The 13,042-nt window shown below is 44.0% G+C and overlaps 2 protein-coding genes across 6 annotated transcripts in view; both read left to right on the top strand.

The window, feature by feature from the left end:
* Znf609 (zinc finger protein 609) overlaps window positions 1-13,042 on the top strand; it is a 226,295-nt gene that overhangs the window by 176,492 nt on the left and 36,761 nt on the right. For 3 of the 5 annotated variants that reach the window (XM_078048886.1, XM_078048890.1, XM_078048885.1), the window contains 6 exons: window positions 1,885-1,972; window positions 5,183-7,520; window positions 9,218-9,584; window positions 11,802-11,977; window positions 12,200-12,416; window positions 12,901-12,979. In XM_078048886.1, the coding sequence (XP_077905012.1) occupies window positions 1,885-1,972; window positions 5,183-7,520; window positions 9,218-9,584; window positions 11,802-11,977; window positions 12,200-12,416; window positions 12,901-12,974 (3,260 nt within the window). In that variant the 3' untranslated portion in view covers window positions 12,975-12,979. Of the gene's footprint in view, window positions 1-1,884; window positions 1,973-5,182; window positions 7,521-9,217; window positions 9,585-11,801; window positions 11,978-12,199; window positions 12,417-12,900; window positions 12,980-13,042 lie in introns of those variants that run through there. The other 2 variants (XM_078048888.1, XM_078048889.1) reach the window with 2 other exon arrangements.
* On the top strand, window positions 30-1,633 carry LOC101966794 (poly(rC)-binding protein 1). The gene has a single exon (XM_005322115.3). It carries the CDS (start codon window positions 258-260, stop codon window positions 1,326-1,328), a length of 1,071 nt encoding a protein of 356 aa, XP_005322172.1. The 5' UTR covers window positions 30-257; the 3' UTR covers window positions 1,329-1,633.

Genomic DNA, 13,042 nt, shown 5'->3' with positions numbered 1-13,042 from the left:
GGCTGCCGCCGGAGTCGCCACCGCCGCGCCCTCGCCCACCCGCCCGCCCGCCGCTCCCGGCCCCGCTCGCCCCCTCCGCCGCCGCCGCCCGCCCCTGCGACGACGCCGCGGCCTCCCGCCCGCTCCTGCTCGCTCCCGCGGCCCTCGCTCGCCTCGCGCCGGCAGTTTTGGGCCTACACCTCCCCTCCCCCCGCCAGCCACCAAAGACTTGACCACGTAACGAGCCCAACTCCCCCGAACGCCGCCCGCCGCTCGCCATGGATGCCGGTGTGACTGAAAGTGGACTAAATGTGACTCTCACCATTCGGCTTCTTATGCACGGAAAGGAAGTAGGAAGCATCATTGGGAAGAAAGGGGAGTCGGTTAAGAGGATCCGCGAGGAGAGTGGCGCGCGGATCAACATCTCGGAGGGGAATTGTCCGGAGAGAATCATCACTCTGACCGGCCCCACCAATGCCATCTTTAAGGCCTTCGCAATGATCATCGACAAGCTGGAGGAAGATATCAACAGCTCCATGACCAACAGCACGGCGGCTAGCAGGCCCCCGGTCACCCTGAGGCTGGTGGTGCCGGCCACCCAGTGCGGCTCCCTGATTGGGAAAGGCGGCTGTAAGATCAAAGAGATCCGCGAGAGTACCGGGGCCCAGGTCCAGGTGGCGGGGGATATGCTGCCCAACTCCACCGAGCGGGCAATCACTATCGCTGGCGTGCCGCAGTCTGTCACCGAGTGTGTCAAGCAGATCTGCCTGGTCATGCTGGAGACGCTCTCCCAGTCTCCGCAAGGGAGAGTCATGACCATTCCGTACCAGCCCATGCCGGCCAGCTCTCCGGTTATCTGCGCTGGCGGCCAAGATCGGTGCAGCGACGCTGCGGGCTACCCTCACGCCACCCATGACCTGGAGGGACCACCTCTAGATGCCTACTCGATTCAAGGACAACACACCATTTCTCCGCTCGATCTGGCCAAGCTGAACCAGGTGGCAAGACAACAGTCTCACTTTGCCATGATGCACGGCGGGACCGGATTCGCCGGAATTGACTCCAGCTCTCCAGAGGTGAAAGGCTATTGGGCAAGTTTGGATGCATCTACTCAAACCACCCATGAACTCACCATTCCAAATAACTTAATTGGCTGCATAATCGGGCGCCAAGGCGCCAACATCAATGAGATCCGCCAGATGTCCGGGGCCCAGATCAAAATTGCCAACCCAGTGGAAGGCTCTTCTGGTAGGCAGGTTACTATCACTGGCTCTGCTGCCAGTATTAGTCTGGCCCAATATCTAATCAATGCCAGGCTTTCCTCTGAGAAGGGCATGGGTTGCAGCTAGAACAGTGTAGGATCACTCATAACCCCCTTCTGCTGTTTTCCCATGATCCAACTGTGTAATTTCTGGTCAGTGATTCCAGGTTTTAAATAATTTGTAAGTGTTCAGTTTCTACACTTTATCATCCGCTAAGAATTTAAAAATCACATTCTCTGTTCAGCTGTTAATGCTGGAATCCATATTTAGTTTTATAAGCTTTTCCCTGTTTTTAGTTTTGTTTTGGGTTTTTTGGCTCATGGATTTTATTTCTGTTTGTCGATAAGAAATGTAAGAGTGGAATGTTAATAAATTTCAGTTTAGTTCTGTAATGTCAAGAATTTAAGAATTAAAAAGGATTGGTTAAAAAAAAAAAAAAAAAAAAAAAAAAAAAAAAAAAAGAAATTGTGTTTTGCATTGACCATGAAGTCTTTGCAGCTATTACCTATCCAACTGTTCATCCATTGGTGCCCAGTGCAATTCCAAGCCCTCCCACAGAAGTCAGAGTGCTCAAATGAAGAATACCCTTTCCGATGGCCAACAGGGTTTGCCTTTTCTATATTTCTGTCTTCTTGTTTTTCAGGTATGTTGGTGGTAAATGTAACATGGAGGAACAAGACATATGTAGGTACACTTCTTGACTGCACACGGCATGATTGGGCACCCCCAAGGTGAGCACTTAGTCTGAATCACTCTATAATCAGTGAACCCTTATACCTTTATCCTGCTAGAGCCGTATACCCATCTTTTTTTTTAAAGGGCATTATAATGTAGAAATAAGGGAAGGCACTGTGTTCATCTCGCATTTAAAAGAGTAAATGGGGATGGGGCAGTAGCTCAGTGGCAGAGCGCTTGCCTAGCATGTGTGAGGCACTGGGTTCGATCCTCAGCACTGCATACAAGTAAAATAAAGACATGTTGTTCATACACACTACAAAAAAAAATGAATAGATTATGTATTAAAGTGTTGGCTGGGAAATAGGGGTAGAAGAATGAGAAATAAATTCTTTTCTTAATTGTTTGGTCATTTTTTTGTTTTGTTTTCTTATTTGTTTGGTATCACGGGCTCTAGCCCTTTTTATTTTTTATTTTGAGACAGGGTCTCACTGTGTTGCTTAGGGCCTCACTTAATTGCTAAGGCTGGCTTCTATTTATGATCCTCCTGCCTCCAGAGCCTCTGGGATTACAGTCATGCAGCAACAACAGTGAAGAAATCCTTTTTAAGCCCTTGACTAGAATTAAATTCTAGCTTCTTCCTTTAGTCACCTTGAGACTAAGGATATAAAATCTAACTGTCAGTGAACAAACATGCATTGATGATGCTTTTCAATGGTAAGTATCCCCCCTAGAAACTCATCTCAAGAACATGTTTAGTGGTTGGAATTGTGGCTCAGTGGTAGAGTGCTTGCCTAGCATGTTCGGGGCCCTGGGTTCGATCCTCAGCACCACATAAAAATAAATAAATAAATAAAACAAAGGTATTGTGTCCAACTACAACTAAAAAATAAATATTAAAAAAAAAAAGAACATGTTTAGTTTTATAAGCCCTACTAGACTAGACCATATAGGCAAGGACCTATACAAATTGCCATTTTTGCGGGGGGAGTGGGTACTTAGAACCCATGTACCCATGCTAGGCAAGTGCTATACTACTGAGCTGCATCCTCAGGCCCTCAAATTCTAATTTGAACTGAAGAACATTTGCCTAGCATGTGCAAGGATCTGGATTCAATCTTCAATCCCTTGCACTACCAAAAAAAAAAAATAGATTAATATTTCAGTGAATGGCATATTACTTTTTAGTACCCAATTTGCCAGGGCTTGGGGTGCCTGAATGTGGGAGAATAATTTACAGCTGTCATGCAGATAACATCCAAGGAGCTCAACACTTAATGCAGTTCCCACACATTTACAAGTTTCTTTAATGACTCATAGTCATTAAAAATGGTAGTTACCAAGTAGGATATATGGTGCACACCTGTTATGGCAACTACTTGGAAGACTGAAGTAGGAGTATCCCAAGTTTGAAGGCCAACCTGGACAAGAAAGCTAGACCCTGTCTGAGGATGGGGGGGCGGGATGAAGAAGAAAAGAAATTGGTAGTTACCATCTAGACATCTTTTACAAAAACTATACTGCCCATTATTCCCTTGAAACAAAGATCGGCAAGAATGTCCCAAGGAAAATTATTTTTGAAGTTTTTTTACTCCCTATCACTTTCTTTTTGTCTACTGTAATGGTGCTCTACCTAGGATTATGTGGTTATTTATGCCTCCTAATATTGAGAGAGCTAGGCTGGAGGCTTAGCATATTATAAAACTGTTCAGATGAGCTCAGACCAGTTTTATGTGTGTTTATTTGTTTAAATATTTATTTTTTAATTGTAGTTGGACACAATATCTTTGTTTTACTTATTTATTTGTGGTGCTGAGGATCAAACCCAGGGCCTCTCATACACTAGGGGAATGCTCTGCCACTAAGCCATAACCCCACCCCCAGTTTTTTGTTTGTTGTTGTTTTTGTACTGGAGATTGAACCTAGGGGGCTTAATCACTGAGCCACATCCCCAGCCCTTTTTACTTTTCATTTTGAGATAGGATCTTACTAAGTCACTGAAGCCACCTTTGAACTCATGATCCTCCTGCCTCCTTCCAAGTCACTGGAATTACAGGCATGTGCCACCATGCCCAGCTAAGACCAGTTTTTAAAGTTCTCTATATCCTCTCTTTTTATTTCTGAGAAATCTTTTGGAAGGATTTATTTCTGCTTTGGAATATGTAAGAATCTAGAGAAACAGTGGGTAAGTAGGGCAATAATAAAAATAGTAGCTTTATAATATGAATGTTCTGGGGGCCCAAAGGAGATAATTGACAAAAATTGTCTTTTTTTTCTGCCATAACTGTGGCACTTACAGTCTTAGAAACAATCTATTCCACCTGCCCCCAGAATAAGAGTCAAAACCATCTTTAGATCTAAACATGAACCATCTTTAGCTAAGTATTTTATTATTTTAGATAGTATTTCGGGGTCCATGAAAAGCTACTCTAGGGCCAGTGAAAAAAGATCCATAAGTGCAAATCTCTAGATGCAAACATTCAAAAAATTCATATACTATTTATTGGCTGAGATTGTGTTTAAGACATATTTAGGAGTGTTTTAAATGAATGGATGTTTGATTTGTTCTACCAGTCTATACCTTTATGGTAAGATATTTAGGCAAAAAGCATTAGGCTGAAAGCAGAACTAAATTCTGGTTGTTTATTGCCATTAATCAGCAGTGTGACTTTGAGTCAGTTACTTAGCATTCCTGGTCTCAATTTCCTGAGTGATCTTTAAAGTCTTCTCTGAAACGGTGATTATGGCTGCATATAGGAAATGCAGAATGACTATTCTTTGTGTGATGAAACAAATGCAGGCATGACTACTCTTTCCCCACATGGCTTTAGAGAGAAATGCTGGGGAATAATTTGTAACTGGCATGCAGGTAAAATCCTAGAAGTTCACCACTTAATGCAGTTCCCACAAGCACAAATTCTTTCAACAAATCATATTTGTTGAAAACAATAGTCATCATCTGGAAGGTTCTTCTGGAGGCTACAAATAAACTGGTTTAAAGACTTTTTTTTCCATCATGCACAGTGGCACACACCTGTAATCCCAGCTACTCAAGAGGATGAGGCAGGAGAATTGCAAGTTCAAAGCCAGCCTCAGCAAACTAGTAAGACTCTGTCTTAAAATAAAAAATAAAATAAGAAAAAAAGGTCTGGGGGTATGGCTTAGTGGTTAAATGCCCCCGGGTTCAATCCCCAGTAACAATAAACAAATAAATAAAGATGGTTTCTCTTCTTAATACTATCCTGTTATATTTGTTCTTTGCCAAGATTCTGTGATTCACCCACCAGTGACTTGGAAATGCGCAATGGTCGAGGTAGAGGCAAACGCATGCGTCCGAACAGTAACACACCTGTCAACGAGACAACCACAGCCTCTGAAAGCAAAGGGACCAGCAGCAGCAGCAAAACCCGAGCAGGAGCCAATAGCAAAGGCCGCCGGGGCAGCCAGAATTCTTCAGAGCATCGCCCACCTGCCAGCAGCACTTCAGAAGATGTGAAGGCCAGCCCTTCCTCAGCTAATAAGCGGAAAAATAAACCCCTTTCAGACATGGAGCTGAATTCTAGCTCAGAGGACTCCAAAGGGAGCAAGCGTGTCCGTACAAATTCCATGGGCTCAGCCACTGGCCCCCTCCCTGGGACCAAGGTGGAACCCACTGTTCTAGACAGAAATTGTCCCTCTCCAGTTCTAATTGACTGTCCCCACCCAAACTGCAACAAGAAATACAAGCACATCAATGGACTTAAGTACCACCAAGCTCATGCCCATACAGATGATGACAGCAAGCCTGAAGCAGATGGAGACAGTGAGTATGGAGAAGAGCCCACCCTCCATGCAGACCTCGGGAGCTGCAATGGTGCACCCGTCTCACAGAAAGGTTCCTTGTCCCCTGCCCGTTCAGCTACCCCCAAAGTTCGGCTCGTGGAGCCTCATAGTCCCTCTCCTTCAAATAAATTCAGCACAAAAGGCCTCTGTAAGAAAAAATTGAGCGGGGAAGGGGACACAGACCTTGGGGCCTTATCCAATGATGGCTCTGATGATGGACCCTCAGTAGTGGATGAAACAAGCAATGACGCCTTTGATTCTTTGGAAAGGAAGTGTATGGAAAAAGAGAAATGTAAAAAACCCTCTAGTTTGAAACCTGAAAAGATTCCTTCCAAGAGCTTAAAGTCAGCCCGGCCCATTGCCCCTGCTATCCCCCCACAGCAAATCTACACTTTCCAGACAGCTACCTTCACAGCAGCAAGCCCAGGCTCCTCCTCAGGCTTGACCACCACAGTGGTTCAAGCCATGCCTAACAGTCCTCAACTCAAGCCCATTCAGCCCAAGCCCACTGTTATGGGAGAACCTTTTTCAGTCAACCCTGCCCTGACTCCAGCCAAGGACAAGAAAAAGAAAGACAAAAAAAAGAAGGAATCTTCTAAGGAACTTGAAAGTCCTCTGACCCCTGGGAAGGTATGTCGAACAGAAGAAGGCAAAAGTCCATTCAGGGAATCATCAGGAGATGGGATGAAAATGGAAGGACTCCTGAATGGCTCATCAGACCCCCATCAAAGCCGACTGGCTAGCATCAAGGCTGAAGCTGATAAAATCTACAGCTTCACAGACAATGCCCCCAGCCCTTCAATTGGAGGCAGCAGCCGCCTAGATAGCACAACCCCTACCCAGCCCCTGACTCCCTTACATGTAGTGACCCAGAATGGAGCTGAAGCCAGCTCAGTCAAAACCAATAGCCCTGCATACTCTGACATCTCTGATGCTGGGGAGGATGGGGAAGGCAAGGTGGACAGTGTCAAATCAAAGGACCCTGAACAGTTGGTTAAGGAAGGGGCTAAGAAAACTCTTTTCCCTCCTCAGCCTCAGAGCAAAGACTCACCATATTATCAAGGCTTTGAGAGTTACTACTCTCCAAGTTATGCACAGTCTAGCCCAGGGGCTCTGAACCCCAGCAACCAGGCAGGAGTGGAGAGCCAGGCCCTGAAGATGAAAAAGGATGAGGAACCTGAGAGTATAGAGGGGAAAGTGAAGAATGATGTCTGTGAGGAAAAGAAGCCTGAACTGAGTTCCAGTCAGCAGCCCTCAGTCATCCAGCAGCGGCCCAACATGTACATGCAGTCCCTGTATTACAACCAGTATGCCTATGTGCCCCCCTATGGCTACAGTGACCAGAGTTACCACACCCACCTCCTGAGTACTAACACGGCTTACCGGCAGCAATATGAAGAACAACAGAAAAGGCAGAGCTTGGAGCAGCAGCAGCGGGGACTAGACAAGAAGGCAGAGATGGGCCTGAAGGAACGAGAGGCAGCACTCAAGGACGAGTGGAAGCAAAAGCCGTCAATCCCACCTACCCTCACCAAGGCTCCCAGCTTAACAGACCTGGTAAAGTCAGGACCCAGCAAAGCCAAGGAGCCAGGGACTGATCCTGCCAAGTCAGTCATCATTCCCAAGTTAGATGACTCTTCAAAACTCCCCAGCCAAGCCCCTGAAGGCCTTAAAGTGAAGCTGAATGAGACCGGCCACCTAGGCAAGGAGGCCTCTGAGGCTAAGACAGGCACAGAGTGTGGCAGACAGGCAGAGGTGGATCCAATACTCTGGTACCGACAGGTAACTCTTGCCCTTGGGAGGAAGTAGAAATATTGTCTAAACTTTCTGTCTCCCTCACAAATGAGGGCTATCCTTAGATAAGGGTTCATTTGAGATTAGCAAATGTGGGTATGGTGGATAATTCTGGAGGCTGAGGCAGGAAGATCACCAAGTTCAAGGGCAGCCTCGGCAATTTGGCAAGCCCCTGTCTGAAATAAAATAAAAAAGTAGAAGGACTGAGGATGTAGCTCAGTGATAGAGCATCCCTGGGTTCAATCACCAATACCTTTTTGTTGTTGTCATTGTTATAGATGGACACAATATCTTTATTTTGTTTATTCATTTTTAAGTGATACTGAGGATCGAACCCAGTGCCTCAATGTTCAAGGCATGTTCTCCACCACTGAGCCAAAACCCCAGCACCCCCAATACCTTTAAAAAAAAAAAAAAAAAAGTGCTCGCTTCGGCAACACATAGACTTTAAAAATTGGAGTTTTAGAGTTATGATTTTAGGAATTTTTTATCTTTGTAAATTGTTTTCATGATTTTTTTAAAGTCTGTGATAGGATTGCAAGTTTGAGGCCAGTCTCAGTCACTTAACAAGACCATCTCAAAATATAAAGGAGTAGGGATGTAGTTCTGTGATAGAGGGCACCTGGATTCAATCCAGAGTCTCAGGGAATGGGGGTAAGCACTATATAGCTCTGTAAAAGAGGCTTTTCCCATTTGATAAGAAATACCTAGGTACATTAGCTTGATTTGTCTTAAGTTACTTGAACCTTCACTAGCAGAGCCAGGACTAGAACTTAGATATCTTATTTCCTAGTATAATGTTCCTCCCACTGTTTAGTTCCTTCCTATGGAATGAGTTAATGGTATCTCTTCATTTTTTAGAGCAGGTCAAAAGTACACTACTCATTTTCTTTAAGAACAATTTTATAGCCATATGTGATAATGTCTGTAATTCCAGCTACTTGGGAGACTGAGACAGAATGCCTGGGCATCTTAGCAAGACCTTGTCTGAAAATAAAATTTATAAAAGGACTAGAGATGTGGCTTAATGGTATATCACTTGCCTACCATGCATGAGGCCCTGCATTCAATCTTCAGAACTGAAGAAGAAGAGGGAGAAAGGGGATTTAGTAGGTGGAATTAGAACAGAGAATGTAGAGTTTCACATCTTTGTTCATGGAACTTAGACTATCTTCCCTTCCCTACTGGTGAACGCTTACCCTCCTTCTCTGACCTGGCAGCAATGATAGCTTTCTACCCATTGAGCTTGCCCTGAAGAAGGGAAACAATGAAGCTGGGGATATAGCTCAATTAGTAGACTGCTTGCCTGGCATGGATAAGGCCCTGGGTTCAATCCCTAGCACACCACACACACCAGAAAAAAAAAGTATGCTGAAGAAAGGAAACAATCTAAGTGTCTTAGGAGATAGCCCCTTCTATTCCAGGAATATTTATCCCAGAATGTTTGTGCTTGCCTAGAGAACATACACTGATAGGTTTTCCTTTTCTCTCCCCACATCTTGTCTCCTTGAGTGGGGAGCTTTTTAAACAAGAGAAACCAAAATTGAATTGTAAACAAAGATCAATAAAAGCCAGGATCCTACCCTGCCCCAGGAGTCTAGTGTGCTTGTATTTATTCTGGGACCTTGGGCTTGAACTATATCTCTGTCTTATGTGTACAACACCTCATTCTGTGATTATTGTAGGAGGCAGAACCCCGGATGTGGACATATGTTTATCCTGCCAAGTACTCAGATATAAAGTCAGAGGATGAGCGGTGGAAAGAGGAACGGGATCGCAAATTGAAGGAGGAAAGGAGTCGGAGTAAGGACTCTATCCCCAAGGAGGATGGGAAGGAAAGCACAAGTAGTGACTGCAAGCTGCCCACGTCTGAGGAGTCCCGCCTTGGGAGCAAGGAGCCGCGACCAAGTGTCCATGTGCCTGTGTCCTCTCCCCTCACCCAGCACCAGTCCTACATCCCTTATATGCACGGCTACTCCTACAGCCAGTCCTATGATCCCAACCACCCCAGCTACAGGGGCATGCCTGCTGTGATGATGCAGAACTACCCAGGTATAGCATCCTAGTGCCAGCTCTTCTCCATTTACCAGGAAGGGAGATTTCAAACCCAGAGTTTTGTTGCTTGGCACTAAGACTCAATGAGGCTTGTTTAGATGACAGCCCTTTTTAGATTGTATCATTCTGTGAAGTGGTCACACTTTCCTGTAGCTCCTTATATGACTCCTGATTATAGTCTGAGGGACTAGCTCTCCTTCCTTTGTTCAAGCTAAAGGGTTGCCTCTACTGTCAGTTCTCATTGATACTCTTAGTATCACCATCTAAGCTGGCTTTTTTTTTTTTTTCAGACATATGCTCTAAATTTTGCAATGTACAAGGCACTATGGAGAATATAAAAGAGATTAGTTCTCGCCTCTCAAAAACCTTATAACTTGATAGAGTAGAGACATGTGGAACAAATAAAATTCAGATCAGAACAATGTACATATTCAATTGCAAGATCATGCCCAGCTGAAAGTTTGGAAGGCAATCGAGAGACAGGAAGAACTGTTTGAAGTAAGGGGATGTCTGGCTAGGTTCAACTTGAGAAAGATTAGCTCTTTATCCATGAGTTCCTAGAGGGGTGGGGCAAGTAGAGTTGAATAAGAACATTTTCTTTTTTAAAAAGGTTTTAGGGGCTAGGTTGTGCCTCAGCATAGAGCTCTTGCCTAGCATGTGCGAGGCACTGGGTTCGATTCTCAGCACCACATATAAATAAATAAATAAATGAATGAATGAATGAATGAATGAATAAAATAAAGATCCAAAAACATCTAAAAAAATTTTTTTAAAAAGTTTTTAGAAGAAAATGTTCTTAGTCAACTCTACTTCCAATTTCTATTGCCCAAAGAGTCATGTGGGATTCTTCTGGGGTAGAAGGGCATTCAATTTAACTTTGTCTTGTTATTTATCTTAACATGTAATAATTATATATATATTAATAGGATATAATGTCATATTTCAACAAATGTATACAGCATGCACTGATCAAATCAGGATGATTAGCATTTTATGTTTGAGCCTTCAAATTCTTTTCTTACAGATCTTCATAAAATATAGGGTTATTGTGAATTTATTAATATAATATTCATAAAATATAATAGACTTATTGTGAACTATAGCCACCCACTTTTCTGTGGAAAACAAGAATATATTCCTTCTACCTGTGTTTGGATACTTGTTATCCAACTTCTCTTTAAACCTTACCCTTCCCCCAACCCCTAGTAATCACTATTCTACATTCAGATTTGCTTGGGCTTTTTTTTTTTTTTTTTTTTTTTTGCAGTGCTGGGGATTAAACCCAGGACCTCATGCATGTAGACAAGCACTCTACCACTGAGCTACATCCCCAGCCTTGACTTGGGCTCTTCTTTTTTTTTTTTTAAGAGGAGAGAGAGAGAGAGAGAATTTTTTAATATTTATTTTTTAGATTTCGGTGGACACAACATCTTTATTTTATTTTTATGTGGTGCTGAGGATTGAACCCAGCACCCCGCGCATGCCAGGCGAGCGCGCTACCTCTTGAGCCACATCTCCAGCCCCAGACTTGGGCACTTCCTAACTTACTTAGAGCTTCCACCTTCCTACAACCTAAATAATCATGACATCTGGTGACATTGTTTTTAAGACAGACTCTAAGTAGAATAAGTAAGCTTTTCAAACAGAAATGGAAAATTTTCTCACTCCTTGAGCAAGGTAAGGTGTTCCTTACTTCCTGTCACATACACTCATATATATAAAAATAATAGTTCTGTGTATTGTGAAGGCTTGCTCCAATCCAGGCACTATCCTGAGATATTTATGAACATTATCTTCTTGTCTTCATTTTGATGAAGAAACTAAAACTCAAAAAGGTTGTTAATTTGCTGAAGATTACCCAGCTAGAAAGTTTCAGAGGTTTAGTTAATCCCAAGGCCAGTTGACTTTATATCTTTATGATCTTTCTACTTTAATATCACCCCTCCAAAAGAATCTGAGAGTCCTTCAAAGAACCATACCAGGTCAGGGGAAGTCAGCTCCAGGAAACTGAAGGCATATTCCTTGCATCCCTTCACTCATTTTTCCTATAGAGTTCAATAAAGAAAAGACAAGCCAATAGTCTTATCCCAAAGATACCATGGTAGGAAATACCTCAGCCTATGCCTAGGAAAGCTAATGCCCACTTAACCAAGCTCACTAAAGCAGTTTCTTCTACTTTTCACTTCTTTGACCACTTGATTTCTCCTTCCCCAGGTTCCTATTTGCCTTCCAGCTACTCTTTCTCCCCATATGGCAGCAAGGTCTCAGGTGGTGAAGATGCCGACAAGGCACGAGCCAGCCCCAATGTCAGTTGTAAATCCAGCTCAGAGTCCAAAGCCCTGGACATCTTGCAGCAGCATGCCAGTCACTACAAGAGCAAGTCTCCCACGGTAAGAGAAGTACAGTATTATCCAAAAATAACAAAGATCCAAAATCTTGGAGGCAGTGGGCAAGTTCAGGTCCTAATCACAGTGCAACTTGACTGACTCATCAGGGCAAGTTCTTGATTCATAGGTGTCCTGCATTTTCAGGAAATCATAATGTGGGGCTCTGGTTATATCACTCATGTATGTCTCACTCTAGTGCTTCTCTGTGTTTCCTTTCCTTTCCAGATAAATGATAAAACTTCTCAGGAGAGAGATCGGGGAGGCTGTGGGGTGGTTGGGGGTGGCAGCAGCTGTAGCAGTGTTGGGGGATCAGGCGGGGGTGATCGAAGTGTCGACCGGCCCCGTACCTCCCCTTCCCAGCGTCTGATGTCCACACACCACCACCACCACCACTTGGGGTATTCATTGCTCCCAGCACAGTACAACCTACCCTATGCAGCAGGTAAGCCTATTGGTCCCCTATCATCTATATTTTGGTCTGCATCCCAGTAGTAATGCTCATAGTAAGGTCCCCCCTACATAAGAATCTTTTTTCTTTTCAAGCTTCTAATCTATCCAAAGTACTTGCCTCCTGCAAATACTCATTAAAACATGACATTTATTTACTCCCTTGGAGCTGGGGGATTCTTAGACTCATCCAGAATGTTGGCTTTGATATTCACAGAATAAGGAACAGGTATTCCCACAGCCAAAATAAAAGAAGCATCTATTAAAAAAAAAAAACAAAAAAAAATACTATATACTGTCCACCCCCAACCACTGTATCTAGCCAAGAATCAGATTTTTTTTTCAGTCAGTACCCAAAACTCAGTGGAGCTAGGAATTTAAGGGGTCTCTCCTCCCTGTGTCTAGCCAGCTGGTGAAAAGGAAATGTGAAGGGGAGGTTTCTGTGAATGCCGGACTAACATGTCCTCCTACTTGCCCAGGGCTTTCTTCTACAGCCATTGTTGCCAGCCAGCAAGGCTCAACTCCCTCACTGTACCCACCCCCCAGGAGGTGAGAATGGTAAGTAATTTTTGTTTGTTTGGGGCAACATAGGGCCCAAATACCTGGATCACAGCATCCCTG

This window comes from Ictidomys tridecemlineatus, chromosome 5 (genome assembly GCF_052094955.1).
Source record: "Ictidomys tridecemlineatus isolate mIctTri1 chromosome 5, mIctTri1.hap1, whole genome shotgun sequence".
Lineage (NCBI taxonomy): Eukaryota > Metazoa > Chordata > Mammalia > Rodentia > Sciuridae > Ictidomys > Ictidomys tridecemlineatus.
Note: the sequence above shows the minus strand (reverse complement) of the source record. Positions and strands in the feature narration are given on the sequence as shown.